This window comes from Arctopsyche grandis, chromosome 1 (genome assembly GCF_051622035.1).
Source record: "Arctopsyche grandis isolate Sample6627 chromosome 1, ASM5162203v2, whole genome shotgun sequence".
Taxonomy (NCBI): domain Eukaryota; kingdom Metazoa; phylum Arthropoda; class Insecta; order Trichoptera; family Hydropsychidae; genus Arctopsyche; species Arctopsyche grandis.
The window spans coordinates 8647262-8663758 of NC_135355.1; the positions used below are offsets into that span (position 1 = coordinate 8647262).

Below are 16497 nucleotides of genomic sequence, written 5' to 3' on the forward strand. Positions count from 1 at the left end.
CATATATATATAAAAATCAATGGTTATCTGTCTGTCTGTCTGTCTTGAATAGGCTCCTAAACCAAAGACCCGATTACGATGGAACTTTTAGGATTTGTTGTATGCATGTCCGGAAAGATTACTGTGAAAAAAAAGGGAAATAACCTCTTAATAATAATATTCGTAATTACGATTTTATCGAAGCGAAAGTATGAAGCGCTAGTATGTAGTTAAGGAAATGTTAATGTTGGTAACTAACTTGCGCGCACGCATTGCCAACGTACAAATACATTATGCACCACTCATACCAACCTGACATTACGTACCACTCATAACAATCCTACATATCTATATAAATCAATGTTTGTCTGTCTGTCACGTATGCGTTCCTATACTTTACTATAATTTAATTTGATTATTAAGTATTAATTTGAAACTAAAACATTCACTTATCAAAACGCATTGAGATACGGAAACGGGAACGGGAATTGCATGCGTTATTGCACGATGGAACGATGGAACTTTCAGGATTTATTGTATATATGTCCGGGAAGCTTACTATGAAAAAAATCGGCCAAAAACAGGAACGGAAACGGGAATGAGTGGCATTGCAACGCAATAGTTTCAAATGTTTTTAGGGTAAAATAAACAAATAATTGAATAATTTCAAATGTGTTCGCTGCCTGCGTTTTCCCGACAAATGGGAACGGGAACGGGAACGGTAATGGGAACGGGAACGGGAACGGGAATGGTAACGGAAACGGGAATTGTATGCGTTGCCACGAATGCCGGGTTCATCTAGTTTTCTAATAAAAAAATATCTGCTTGAATGATTACCTACTAACTAACGGTCTTTAGTGAATGCATTTTTCATATTGTATTTTTCATCGTAAGAAAGTTTTGTTTCACGCTCCGAGCGCCCTTCAAATTTTTGAGCCCTTGGAAAATATGCCGTTGCCAATGCCTTGGTATGGTTCTCGATGTCTAATGTACACATTTTCTATGGGTGATTTTTCCACATTGAAGAAATCAAAAATTTTCAAGAATGATTGAGTCATACATGTAAATACATATACTATCTTCATACTACAGACATATATTGCGTGTATTCCCCTTTTTATTATTATCATGGTTTTTCTATTTCTATTAGTAGATTAGCCTACATATATAATCTGTATTAGTCCTTATCAGTTCAGATAAAACATTTTATATATAATATATAAGCAATTGGTTGATTAATTCCGGTACTAAAATTTACTATTTCTTTGGGCGTTGCTATTATCTCAAAACATTATATTCACTATATATTTTCTAGAAATCAAAATTATTTTAATATACATATTATGTAAAGACACACTAATCACATGAATATATAAAACGATTTTGGTTTGTCACTAATGGACAAAATCTATTACGTACAAATTTATATGTATGATATCATCTGTGTATCATTTGAATCTAAATTGATATAATTGAGATCAGTGGTTGACAACTATTTTTAAATTATAATACCTTAATATTTTTTATAACATACGTACAAATATTTTTTCCGATATTATTTCATACATATTTCAATACTAGAGATCTATGTTCATATGTAGTTGTATTTTTCTTCTCAACATAATTGAAATAGTAACCCAACTAGAGATGATTTAAACTTGAGCTTAAATTTTCCTTGTATAAAGTTTAATTCGTTTTAATTTTTTCGGTGCTGTTTTTAATATAATATATACATATTAAGCAATCTAATATATAATTTCGAAAGAGACTTTGTAACTTTGTAGGTATGTAAGGTTTGTTGGGAACATCAAAAATTAAATCAAAGTTTCTAAGACGATGATATCGACATCGTTGAATATTATTTTTTTCGATTCAAATAAATTTAATAAAAAAACAAATGAATGTTTACTATTAGATTTTTTTGCCATGTTTAAGCCGTTTATATTACTAATACCGAGCGAAGCCGGGTAAAAACACTCGTATTATATGTATATAAGCAATACTTATTATTTATTAGTTATTTGTACATACATAAATGAGTTTTATTTTAATTTCTCAGCGGACTTATGACACAATTGTTTGTTGTTTACCCCTGAATGTACATGTACGTTTCGATGATTTCCGAATTAAAGCAAAAATTTAGTATTCAATAGAGATTGGTATAAGCTACACGTAAACTCAAGGATAAAATGTCGAAAGAATCAAGGAGATTGAAGAAGTTGAAACGCAAACTGAAAAGTATATTCACAAGAGTGAAGTTCATCTGCGAAAACAGTACCATACATGGTCTCCATTTTTTGGTGAAAGATCGTAGCTTTACTTACAAGATGTTTTGGTTGACTGTAATCGTTATATCTTGCATGTGTATGTTTTGGATCCTGCTGACAACCTTGGAGTCCTTCTCCGATCGAGTCTTGAGCTTTACTGTACAGACGACTTACTTGGGCTGGAACACTACATTTCCTGCCATCACACTTTGCGAACTGTTCAACAGTGAAAAAGTTTGGGATACAAGCTCAGACTTACACGATGGAAACATGAATAACTATAACGATTTCATCGGAGATATTGCCTTTTTCTACGGCACATGTTTCACATGCGAACACTGCATCGCTGAAGATAACTGTCCTAAGAATTTTACCGAAATTTCTCTTAACATTAGATCCAAATGCAACAACTTCTTCGATCAATGCAAATGGAATAATGAAACGATCGATTGCTGTTCAAATTTCTTACCACTTGAGACTGAATTTGGAATATGCTATTCAATAAATTCGCTACATACTGTAAAGCTGCCAGAATCACTGCCAACTCTCATATCAAACGAAAAAGTAGGATTGGGTAGGCTTTATATCAAAGCCAAAGAAGATTATCAAGCGTTCATACATCCCCAAGAAGACGTACCTTACGGGAACGTAGAATCCGACATGAAATTAACAGTCTTAGAAAGCAACAGAGCATCAATGACTTTTACAATAGTTGAAGTAACGAACGACCCAGAAGTTGATGCGATTCCTATCAATACAAGATTATGTCGATTTCCTTACGAGAAGCCTGACAATTTATACGCCTATTCTATCTATAGTTATTCAGGTTGTATCGCTCAATGTCATATTGATGCGCAGCTTGAAAGGTGCAATTGCACTCATCATTTGATGCCGTCTTATTACAAGGATTTCTTCTGTGATATAAAGGGTTTGCAGTGTCTCACTGAGTACTATACAATTTTGGCTTCGTTAAAAGTACCAGGTTCAGATGCGTTAGGGTTAGAATGTCAATGTTTGCCTACGTGCACCGAGCCCGAATATAGTGTTGTCGATGTTCAACTAATTCCCGCTAATGAAGATGATGATGTGAATATTGCTGAATTCAAGCTCTGCAGTCTGCCCAGTCTCAGGTATAATAGGCAGGTTGTGAGGACTTCGTTGGATTTGGTTGTCGCCGTTGGAAATGCTATAGGACTCTTTTTCGGTGCTTCTATATTAAGTATTGTTGAAATTTTTTACTATTTAGTGTTTAGAAAATGGAATTAATAGTTGAGACAAAAACACATTGAGATAGAAAACCAATCCTAAATACGGTGAAACAAAAAGGCGAAATAAACTCATGGAAAAAAATGTGTAAAAGAGATTTTTTTTTGATTTTTTAAATTTAAATTTAAATTTAAAAAAAACGTATTTCAAAGCAATAAAAATTCACAATCAATATAAAAATATCTGACTATTGTTCCAATACTCACTTTGAGCACAGCAACACAAAATTTTGTGTTAAAGTTATCTCATAAAAAAGAGCGAACCAATAAAAATCACTATCATATTCGAATTAAGTAGGTTAAAATTAGTAAAGATTGGTTATCTTCGCTCTGTTAAACACGTGACTTTTGTTGCTAAGTAATGAGTATATTTCTTAAATTAATGTAAGTAAGAATTAAATATGTAACTGGACAATAATTCGGCCTAATAATGTTCATTGTATCGTAGCATAATATAATTTCATTGTTTCGAGAAAATCGAGTTTGAGGTTTTGAAGATTTTTGAAATATTTATTAATCTTAAATTGTAGTGTGAAATTTTCTTTTTATTTTTATAGCGAAAATAAAGATTGTTTTACATATTTTTTATTAAAAAAAATAGCAAAAAAACGTCGTTAAACCTTATTTCAGCACTAGTGGTATTTTTACAGATGTTTCGATTTTGCACCGCAAAGATTTGAAATATGTACATATACGGTTATTTTTGCGTGCTTAACTCAAAATTGCCATTATTATACGGTACATTAGTATGTATGTATGTACATAAATATGATGAAAAAAATGTTTTTAACTGTATCCTTGTATGTTTGTATATACATATATGTACATATGTATGTGTAGTATCGATATATTTTTCTTTATAACAAGCATAAAAATAGCTTTCTTTCTTATTCTCTGTCAGTTTTCATTACGTAAATATGTATATGTGTATGTATGTTCATACAATACTATGATACATACGATAATATGTCTTGTATTTTCCAATGTGTTGGTATTATTATTCTGCGGTGTGTGAGCTTGAAATATTCGTGTAAAGGATACCAAAATAAATATTTTATAAAAAAATTCTATATTGTTTTAATAAACGAAATTCGTTTAGGCTAGATATATACGCATCTCACGTTTCACCAAAGAAGAGTTATGGGAAAAAAATATTTCATTTACAAGGAAATTTTCATAAAGTGATTACTGCTCGCCTCTGGCTTTGTACGCTTTTGTCGTTTGCGACGAAATTTTTCAGCGTTTTAATTTGATACCAAAATGGCACTAAAGCGAAAATTTTTAACTAACTATGTAATTGTACGTGATGAGAATTTATTAAATGATTTCTTTTCTCCGTAAAATATATTTTTGTCCATCAATCTACATTTTATTTGTTTAAAATAATTGGAAAAGACAGCATATCCTAAAGGGTTTCCAACATGTCTCTTTTCAAGAGAACATGTTCTCTTTTTTGGAAAAATTATTTTGTTCTCAAATGAAAATTTGTCCAATATGTGTGCTTAAATGTTCTCTTTTTTATCTAGCCGACTTTTAAATATTTTATTATGATTAAATAAGCATTCATGGTTTTTTTTAATAAAATAAGTATTTAAAATTTTGTTGTATTGCAAATTTTGTTGTATTTTGTTTTGTTGCAAATGAATGCAATTGCATTCATTTGCGTATTATTTTTGGTGCAGGGTGGTTCAATCTAACCCACGAATATTTGAATTATTGCGACTTTTTTAATTTAATAATTTATGTAAAACAAAACACTTTTCTAATGGAAAAGCGAAAGTAGATGCACAAGGAAATAACCAATGAAATTTAAAAATATTAGTAAAACAAATTAACTTACATATATTGCCAAGTACAATATTATTTTGTGATCATAATATTTGTAAATTTGAGTTTGTATTAAGTTAAACTGGAACTTTATTTTAATACCTGAATTATCCGTATGTTTCGAAAGCTACAATACCCCATGATTTCAAGTTACGATCTGTGATGATGTTTTTATTTTTATGTGTACATGAAAATATTTACATATGCTAAAAACATTTAATCTTAAATTTTGAACTACATATGTAAGTATTTCTTAATATTAAGACTTAATTGTTAATTTTTTTAAAAATTCAATATTTTTGAAGAAATTTCCTCTTTTCTTTAATTTTCCAGTTGGCAACATAGCCCACACTACATATCTCGCATTTACCCATTTAAGATTAAAAAAAAATCATTTAAAATGTGCTGTTGATTCCACGGTGTTCTTATTACTACTTTTTGTTCAAACCGATTACCTAACTTTATGTTGGCATGAAACGCAGATGACTGGCAAAGCATATCAACGAGACGTTTTTATGGCATCATGTATTCATGTTCCCTGAAGTATTCATCGGTATCACCATTAGATAAAAATGTACAAGGTGTCCCGATTTTCATCTTATAGAGTAAACAATGTGTGCCAAAAAAAGGGATGGAATAAAAAGAGATGCGTCCCTCACGTTTGTATATTTCACTGAAAAGACACCCTGGGGTTTTCGCCAAATTGGAATTTATGTACGTGTTGAGAGAGAGAAAAAATTAAATTCATATTAAGGGGCAGAGCGAAAATCTCATGATTGCTTTGTAATGTCAACCCATTGCGAACTGTGACCTTTTCCACTGATATTAATTATCGAAATAACCCTACCTTTTTCATCGATGAGATCCGGGCCTCGATGCCGTGAAATTTCCGAAAGCATTATAGTAATGAATATGTTGAAAGCAATTTGTTTCGCGTTATCGGAACAAAAAAAATGTAGACAATATGTAAATGATACAAAAGCACAAACACGATTATAAAATTGATTCCTTTATATATGTATATGTACATATGTATGTATGTATGTATGTACATAAAAAATTATGTTTTAGTCCAATGTTCAGTAGTTGTCAAATATTCATCTCCTTTTATTGAAATTGTCCACAAAGTGGATAAACAAATCTATTTACAGATGTATGTATACCTTGATACAAAATAGAAATTTATAATTTATTCCGCTTAAATATTCAATGCTATTTTCAAAAATTATTATTTTAAAAGAGGCATTTATGTCGTTGCCATTTTATACCATCATATTGTAAATAATTCTATTAAGTATTATTAAATATTATCATATAAGAAAAAAATGGTAAAAACTACCTACCTACATACATATAAAAAATATAAAACACCAATAGAAAAATTAATTAAATAAATAAAATTTCAAAAGATGACTCAATAGATGCCCAGAGACTTTTTGTCCTAGAGGAAACATTGGTAGCAAATAGTGTATATTTTATTTTATTTTATTTTAATATACACATATATACCAGGAAGGCTTAACAGGTATACCTCAATGCGCCTTCCTGGCCAAAGTAGAAGTATTTTTTTGATCTGTTATTATGTACTGTTACATTCGTGGGTGATGTGTATTTTGTTGTTATTAATATTTCCGCTGCCACCAAGCGTTTTTGCGGAACGCTACTCCGTAAATAAAACTCACTTTATTTTATAAGATGATTATCTTCTTTAATAGTAGTAAGTATACACGAGATTAGTTAGTATTACACGTTACTAGTTAGTAGTTTACTAGTTAAGTCGTCTAATCGCGAGTCACTAGTTAGACGGTTCAATTGTAAGTCAGTGATTAGTAAGAGACGGTTCGGTTGTAAGTCAGACGGTTCGATCGCAAGTGATAAGTAAGAGACGGCTCGATCGCAAGTGACGTTCCATATGTTTAACATCAGTATATATTTAATAGACGTAAAAATTTGGACCAATCATAGTTCGTGATAAAATAGGGGGGAACTCGAGTTAAGTAAAACAATATCTTAAGACTTTAATACTTTGACCCTTGAGTGTATCGAGAAATGGTTTTCACACAATTAGTTACGCAGCTTTAAAAGGGTTTTTGAGGGAATACGATTCGAGTCGAGTCGTGTGAAAAATGCTGGTAAACTAATTAAAGACAATATTTTTAGTGTTTGCATATGTATCCCTTGAGGGTAGATTTCACGCAATTCGTTGTGCGGATTAAGAGTCGTGAGAATAATGCAGAAAAGCGATAAAGTTAGTTGAAAAACGATATTTTTAGTGTTAACATATGTGTCTTGAATGTATCGAGAAATGGCTGAGTAGATGCATGCAATTTGTTATGCAGGCTTAAGAAGGGCTTTGATATTTTTGGGGGAAACAATTCGTCTCGCAGATTGATTTAAAGGTCGTGGGAGTAGAATACAGCTAACATAAAACAAATAAAGACTTATGGAGATATAACAGTACGTACGTTTTGTTGGCAGTGTTTTTACATATGCCGAATCAAAACGACTATTATAGTACGGCGAGCGTTATCTCACACAGACACATACAAAGAATAGCGCTATTACATATACATATATATGAATATGATAAATATGAAATAAACATTGACAATTTTAATTTAAAGTCGTTGATGTATGTTTGATATCACATATTTTGTTGGTAATACATATGTAAGTTTGTGATTATTTTAATAAAATAAACACTGAAGTAATGAATTACTAGCCGTTAATATATTTCGTCAGATAAATTGAAAGGGTCTGTGTAGTTTGACCAAAGCAAAAGATAAACTTCAAACTAATGTATATTTTATAATACACCTACCTGTTTATGTATGTGAGTTCGGTTATTATGTGAAAGGCTATTCAAACATATGTACTACGTAGATTGACAGTGAGACTTTCTGCATCCTTTTTAGCTAACTTTGAATAGGAATTCAAAATAACCCGTCTACATATGTATATATATGTATATATATATGTATATATATATATATATATATATATATATATATATATATATATATATATATATATATACATATATATATATACATATATATATATATATATATATATATATATATATATATATATATATATATATAAATATATATACATATATATATATATATATATATATATATATATATATATATATATATATATATATATATATATATATATATATATATATATATACATATATATATACATATATATACATATGTAGACGTATATATATATATATATATATATATATATATATATATATATATATATATATATATATATATATATATATATATATATATATATATATATATATATATATATATGTATATATATATATGTATATATATGTATGTATATATGTATATATATGTATGTATATATATATATATATATATATATATATATATGTATATATATATGTATATATATGTATGTATATATGTATATATATGTATGTATATATATATATATATATATATATATATATATATATATATATATATATATATATATATATAATTTTTTTATTTTTATTTATCATGTTTACCATTACGGATTTTGCTGATTTAATATATGTGGCCACTTCAAGCGGTAATTCAAGAATAGATATTACAAAATAATGTGAGACCAAATTTTACTAGCAAGGAGCTATTTAACGTTAACGAACAATACGATTATAATGAACAATACGATTATGACAAACAATACGATTATGACGAACAATACGATTATAACGAACAATACGATTATGTCGATGGAAATTACTTTTATGATAATGGACCCAACGACGGGTTCATAGATAATCTTACAGAACCTAATATTCATACTAATTTAGAGCACTTCGTAGACAATGAATTCGGAGATGAGGATTTTCAAATAAGAGCCTTAAAGGAGCAATCGGGTACTTGAAATCTAATAATCATGACGATCGAATACTTCCACACATTAATATCGCAAAAATGAAATATCCACCATTAAAATTTCTAATCGATACAGGAAGTAGTGTAATACATATGTATGTATATATACATATACATACATGTATATATATATATATATATATATATATATATATATATATATATATATATATATATATATATATTCAACACAAGATATTTCAACACAGCTCATCAAAATCGTTGCACTAATATACGGTAGGGCATATAGACATATGCACACAGCACTGAACCGTAATCACTGAACACACACAAACACAATGATGCTTTGTAGGTGATCAGCTCTCGATGAAATCATCAGTCATCAGGATCGTCTTAGAAAGTCATTTGCTAATGTGGTGATGGTCATCGGTCATCAGTCATCTTGGTAGTCACCACGTCACTGCGGTTCTCAGGATCGTCGTAGCTAATCGTCCGTAGCTACCGGGCTGCAATGACGCGTCCGTTAATACCAATGGAATATTCTCCTTCTGTCAGATCGTTGGCGTCGTCTCCGCAATCTTAATCTCTATCCCGGACGAGCCCCCATTTTATAGGAAGTCCGCTGGGTAGTAGAGAGGATTGCAGGAGAGAGAGACAAGTTAAAGCGATCTCAATTCAATCTTATACGTTTATTTGAGAAGATTACTCGATGCGCATACGCATCCGGTCGCGTCAATGCGCGACTCTACTACTGTCGCTCCCGGACCAGGCTCGGGAGTACCAACCTTAACATTAATACATATGTGTATAATACCAACTGTTCGGCATGAGCCACATCATTATACATAATTATAATCATTTTATATTAATATCCTACACACAAGTCTTAAACTTAAAGAGGTTTTAAACAAAATTTTAACAGTTAAACAAATTTGACAGTTCACGTTCAAGTGCACGCGCATGCGCAGAAGGCTTTGCGCCTGTTGCAGATATAGTACCTGCAAATAGCCAATAATTTGCAGATACAGTACCTGTAAATAGCCAATTATTCACAGATACAGTACCTGCAAATAGCCGATTATTCGCAGATACAGTACCTGCAAATAGCCACAACCTTAAAGAAAACCTAATAAAGCCGGTTGACCGCGCTAAAAAAGCCGGTTTTCGGTTTTTTTGAGAAATGGTCAAAAAGCCGGCTTTTCGGTTTCGGTTTAAACCGGCCTGGAAGCCCTAGTTTCTAGGTAACCGAGTAACTCCCGTTTGTAAGAATGTAACCGTTTGTGGACTTTTTTAAATTAAATTTATGAAGCTGACTGACTTTTTGAGAAAACTGACTAGTTAGTAAATTGACATTCTAATGACAGTATGAAAAGATTATGAATAATATTTACTTAAACGATGTTATCTCTAATTATAATTGTACTGTATTCAGTATAAATGCAGGTGTTTCGTTCGAATTACAAGAAGACGACATCGGATGCTGGATGTTCGGTTCGCAATGGCGGACATCCGTCAACGCGATTAATTCCCTCAAATAAACAGAGATTACGTAATGACAAACGGACTGTCATTTGTCAGGCTTGTCCCACGTGCCCGCTTAATTTGCCCCAAGGTTTGTGAAAAGTTGTGGAAAAATTCCCAATGTAAAAAAGTGAGAGATTTTACGTCCGTGGTCTGAAAATTCGACTGACTCGAAAAATAATCTGCGAGTTTAGGGTTAACCGTAGAGTTTTAGCCAAGTTTTTACGGAAGTAAACTGAGACACATTATTCACGGTTTCGCTATGCGTATTATATATACATACATTTGTACATAGATAATACTTAGTTACGACATTTTCGTTAATTTCGGCAATTCGAATAAAAGACGAGACACAAGACCAAAAAGTAGTCACCATAAGTGTTTTTGTATGTTGTAATTTTTGACTGATGTGACCTTTTCATTACTAATAATATACATATACATACATACATATAATATATAGAGTTTTGAAAGAATATCATAATTTGACACAAATAAATCTTCGCAAAATAAAAACACTTAGACTTAACTGTTTGAGACACAGCTTTCAATTATATTGAACCGAAAATAATTTTAATAACATTCGTGTAAGACATCGCAGTCGACAAGATTTTGCTCAGAATCTCCTTTGGGAAATTAGTGAGTTTGTTCTTCCACCAAATTTAATTTTAAATTTCGTTTTCGTTCTCAAATTACGACGCAATCAGTCAATGTAATATTGTATATGTATGTATGTAAATCATATCAAATTAAATCGATACAATTTAAACACAACATTATTTTGCTTATACACATCAAAATCCTAATATACATATGTACATATGTACATATGTAGGATACAATGGACGGCTTCTATGTAATTATTTTAATTATTCGAATATTAAAGCTGAGTTGAGGGTTTGACGGATATCGTATACCCTTCAAAGTCGAAAGGTCAATCCATCTACGGTGGAATTGTGCGTGAAATGTTCTTCTATTATTGAAGTTCCTTCTTTGCATGCCTCTGCGCTCAGACCACAATGAAAATTCCACGACTTAACTGCCTGCTGAATTTGCCTTCGGAATTTTCCGGATGGATGGGAAAAATCTCTTCCGCCAAACATCGTCTGCCGTTCATTGCATTAGCTTGGCAAAGCTTCTGTACAGGATTTCAATTAATACAGTAAGGAAGATCCAATTTCTACTCACGTTTGGTTAAAATGAGCTTTTGCAATGTGTGTACATAGACTAGAGCAGCGTTTCCCAAACTATTTTTTCCGCGACCCGGTTATTTTAACATTTCTCCTTCGTGACCCATTAAATTTGCTATCGCCTATACTTCCAACCTATAGGTAAAATAAAACAGTATATTATCATTTACAGCCATTCACCATCCACTGCTGGATTTAGACCTCTCCAACACGCTTCCACTCGTCTCTGTTTTGCGCAACTCTCATCCATCTCACCTCGCAAATTTTCCTAATTTCTTCCAGCCATCTTCCCTGCGGTCTTCTTTTTACCGGTCATTGTCTCGGGTACCATTCAAGCCCTTCTTTTGTCCACCTTTCGTCCATTCTTCTAGCCACGTGGCCCGCCCATTGCCATTTCAATCTCTTTACTCTATCCACTATGTCTACTACCCTTGTCATGCTTCTCACCCATGTGTTCCGCTTCCTGTCTTTCCTCGTTATGCCAAGCATACATACATACGTCTCTTTATCTCTTCATCTTTTCTACCAGATATGTCAATTATTTGATCTAAATATAAATAATTATTTACTACTTCTACTGGTTTATCATCTAATGGGATGCTATCAGGCATGCAATAACTATTGAACATTAGTTTGGTCTTATCTACGTTAATTTTTAATCCTACTTTTCTACTTTCCCTGTCCAGCTGTGTTAGTCTGTTAAGTAGGTCAGCTGAATCACGAGCTATTAAAACTATATCGTCTGTGAACCGAAGGTGACTCAAGAAGCAACCATTGATGCTTACTCCGGCTGTGTCCCATTCCAAGTTCCTGAAAACTGCCTCAAGCATCGCATTGAATAACTTGGGCGAGATTTTATCTCCTTGTCTTACTCCTTTTCCTATGCTAAATCTATCTGTACCTGAAAAAATTTTAACCGAAGCTGTGGCATTCTTATATATTGCAGCTAACAGCCCCACATAGGGTTCCGGCACTCCCTGTGTTTTTAGAGCGTTAAGTACTGCATTATGACTAACTGTATCGAAGGCTTTCTCATAATCGACGAAACCTAGGCACAATGGCCGTTGATATTCGTTGGCGCGCTCGATTAGTTTGCCAACTACTTGGAGGTGGTCCATTGTGCTGAAATTTGCCCTAAACCCTGCCTGTTATATAGGTTGGTTCTCGTCGAGGATATTAGAGGATAGAAGAGCTTGTAAACCGCTGAAAGTAGACTAATGGGTCGGTAGTTCTTGATATTGCTTTTATCACCTTTTTTTCGTATTAAAATGATAGTTCCTTGTTCCATCCTACTGGTATAGCTTGGTTGCCATTTGCCGAAAATCCTAGCTAAGATATTATTTAGGGGGAGCCGCCACATTTGAGTCACAAGTCAATGGGAATATTATCTTCCACCTGGGGTTTTACCATTCTTTGCAGTTTTTAGCGCGGCCTCTACTTCGCTAGGCAATACTGCAGGAATCCTTTGGCCGTGTGTCGATTTCGGAGCGGGAAATTGTCCGCTAATGTTCTCGTATAGTTTTGCATAGAACGTGTAAACTCTATCTATGATCTCTTCTCTATTCCTAATTATTACTCCGCTCTCTGATCTGATTGCGATCATCTGGTTTTTGCCTAAGAGAAGATCCTGTTTGCACTTTTTCAGGCCACGGTTATTCTTAATGGTATTTTCTATTAGCTTATTGCTAAAATCTCTGACATCCCTGACTATTCTCTGTTGAATTTCCTTATTTAATAGATTGTATTCTTGCTTATTTATTGTTATTATTGTCCCTATCTAATTTTTCTAAACCTTATTTGAGCGAAATCTAGAGTGTTACTGCTCCTTTTATTAATTTTCTACGTTCGAAATTTATATTAATGGCCATCCGGGCCCGGAATAGTTTGTGATCGCTACCTATATCTACTTTACTTAAAACACTAACGTCTTTAACTGAGTGCAGGGTATTTGTTAGGATGAAATCGATTTCGTTTCTGTCTCCTTTGGGACTCTCCCAAGTCCACTTATTGTTTGTGTTTTTCCTGAAAAATGAATTAGTGTGTAATTTTTTTTCAAATTTACAAGTTGACCAGAAATGATATAGGTGTCCTCTTCTTTTTAAGTTTTTGAATTCAATTATCTCCCAAGCTACTAACTGAATTGGACTAAATTTTTTTTTACATGTAATGGAAATTATAAATTTTATAACCTAATACTTTTTGAATATTTTTACCTGAACCGGAAGTAGTACTTTGACTTTAGAGTAAAAGTAGTACTTCCACTTTATTTTTATTCCACTATACTTTTACTCTAGAGTAAAAGTAGTACTTTACTTTACTAGTAGTAAAATAGTACTTTCACTCTTTTTTTATGTGTACCTTTTGGTTTATTGAATTGAGATTTCATATCTAGAAATCTTTTTAAGCTTAATACCAAGTTATGTATAAAATTTGGTAAGCATCCGTCAACTGGAAGTGGCAGTTTACTCTTGTTTTAGTATATATTTGTATATTTTTTAATTGAAATAAATATAATTGTAGGATGATTTAATTTTTTTTATTATTTTTATATTCTGTAGGCAATATATATAAATTTGATTTTTCGATAATTTTATTATTTTTTTATTACTTTTAATATAATTCTACTCATTTCAGTTATAAAAAAAATTAATTAGTCGAATATACATAACTGGATATTCGGTTATTTTCAATTTTTACTACTGATACTTAGTTGATAGTTGATGAAGTCGAGTGTTTGGAAACTCTAATGTATATGCATATGTAGACGTATAGGTATAATATGCATGCATTTTCTTAGAGATTTTGAATATTTCCCTCAATTGTCCTAATTTGAGACTCTGTGTACTTCTCTTCACTGAATTTCACTCGCGATCAAATATTAACATATGTATGTAAACTTCGAACGTTGACGCATAACGTCGAATTCGAAATTGATGCACATACATATATCTACTTCGACTTGTGTGTGCGTGTATGTATAAATGGGGCTTAGGGAACGAAACGTTGTATAATTTGCACAAGGCGATTGTGTTTGTCTAAGATTGAGAGAGCAGACTAGATTATCCCAAAATTCATATCACCCAATTTGATAATCTCCGTCACAACATTTTGTTCAATAACATTTAATCCGATTATCTCCCTTAAACATCTAAATATGTACGTATGTACATATGTACATATGTACATACATACATATATATATATATATATATATATATATATATATATATATATATATATACATATATATATATATATATATATATATATATATATATATATAAGCCAGCAGCATAGCTCGGGCGTTAAGCTTCTGCTTACCGTCATGAAGGTGCCGGGTTCTATCCCTGAATGAAAATGAATTTTTCAGAGTATGCTGTTGGTCAGACCTGGATTTGTGACTCCAGGTTGATCGTTTCCTATCAGAGTTTGCCAATTTTCTCTGATTTCATTGTTGAAACGGTTCCCGGAAAAAAAATTGGCTAAAAATCCTTCCTACCTACTATGTCACCACTATTTGAAATTTGATGAATGTACAATAAAAATTTATGTACAATTCATAGATGTCTCGTTAATTTGCGAGTTTTTTCAGTGTCTCGCAATTCAACGACTTATAATAAAAAATGCTGCATTTGTATTTGTAATTGGCCAGGAAGGCGCATTGGGATTTACCTGTAAGGCCTTCCTGGTATATATGTAAAATAAAAATAAAATAAAATATATATACAAATATGGCAAGGGAATTGGCTCGCGAAACGATTCCCTCAGAACAAATCAGTGCGGAGCGCGCGCAAACAAATACATAACGAGGCCTTAGAATTTGGCATTCTCGATCGATTATTCTACGTTTTGAAGACAAACAATGTGTTATTTAGAAAAGTAGACTAGTGAGAATATACGAGTACCTGTTATCACAAAAATGAAAAATTATACTCAACACTTCAAGGCAGATTTTTATATTTCAGAAATTAAAAATATTCTTTTTTATATATATTTTTTTGTCTATACCTAGTCCCTGTTTTAAAAGTCACGGCACCCCACTGACAGGTACATGCATATGTAAAAAATACTTACTTATGTATAAATAAGAAATGTTTTCTGTAATAGAAATAACCTTTATAAATTGCATTTTATTATAAGCTCTTTGAGTATTGGTTTTATCATTGTATCTAAAAATATATTTATTTCTTTCCAGTTTCCGATTTTACATCACAGTTGTCCCAAATGTACGAGCAGCAAGCGGGAGAGCTCCAGATGCTTGTGGCTACATATAGAAAAAAGAACAACGAGCTCAGAAAGGAAAGGTGAAAAACACATTTGTTTTGTCTTCCGTGTCGTTCCAAAATTTATACGGTTATTATCATACCGTTTAGGATCTAGGTCGTGGGAAAAGGGACGGGTGGGTAGCAAAAGTTGTCACATGTAAAATGTTGCTTTACGTATGTACATTTTATGTACATATGTATGTATGTACATATATGTATACAAACATACATATTTATTACATGTTTACCCAGGATAATCTTATAAATCCTTAAATGCGGATGCTGACGAA

At 31.9% G+C, this 16497-nt stretch overlaps 2 protein-coding genes across 3 annotated transcripts in view; both read left to right on the forward strand.

Annotated features, from left to right (window-relative positions):
- The window catches only part of LOC143915436 (uncharacterized), a 184607-nt gene that overhangs the window by 83052 nt on the left and 85058 nt on the right, over positions 1-16497 (forward strand). For both annotated transcript variants that reach the window (XM_077436094.1, XM_077436101.1), the window contains one exon: positions 16138-16246. In XM_077436094.1, the coding sequence (XP_077292220.1) occupies positions 16138-16246 (109 nt within the window). The remainder of the gene's footprint in view (positions 1-16137; positions 16247-16497) is intronic.
- Positions 2307-3512, forward strand: LOC143909258 (sodium channel protein Nach-like). Its single transcript, XM_077427167.1, has one exon. The coding sequence runs from the start codon at positions 2307-2309 to the stop codon at positions 3510-3512; it is 1206 nt and encodes a 401-aa protein (XP_077283293.1).

Bases quoted from the DNA above. Each gene is read 5' to 3' on its own strand.
- LOC143909258 (XM_077427167.1), top strand. From the start codon at position 2,307: ATGTTTTGGTTGACTGTAATCGTTATATCTTGCATGTGTATGTTTTGG.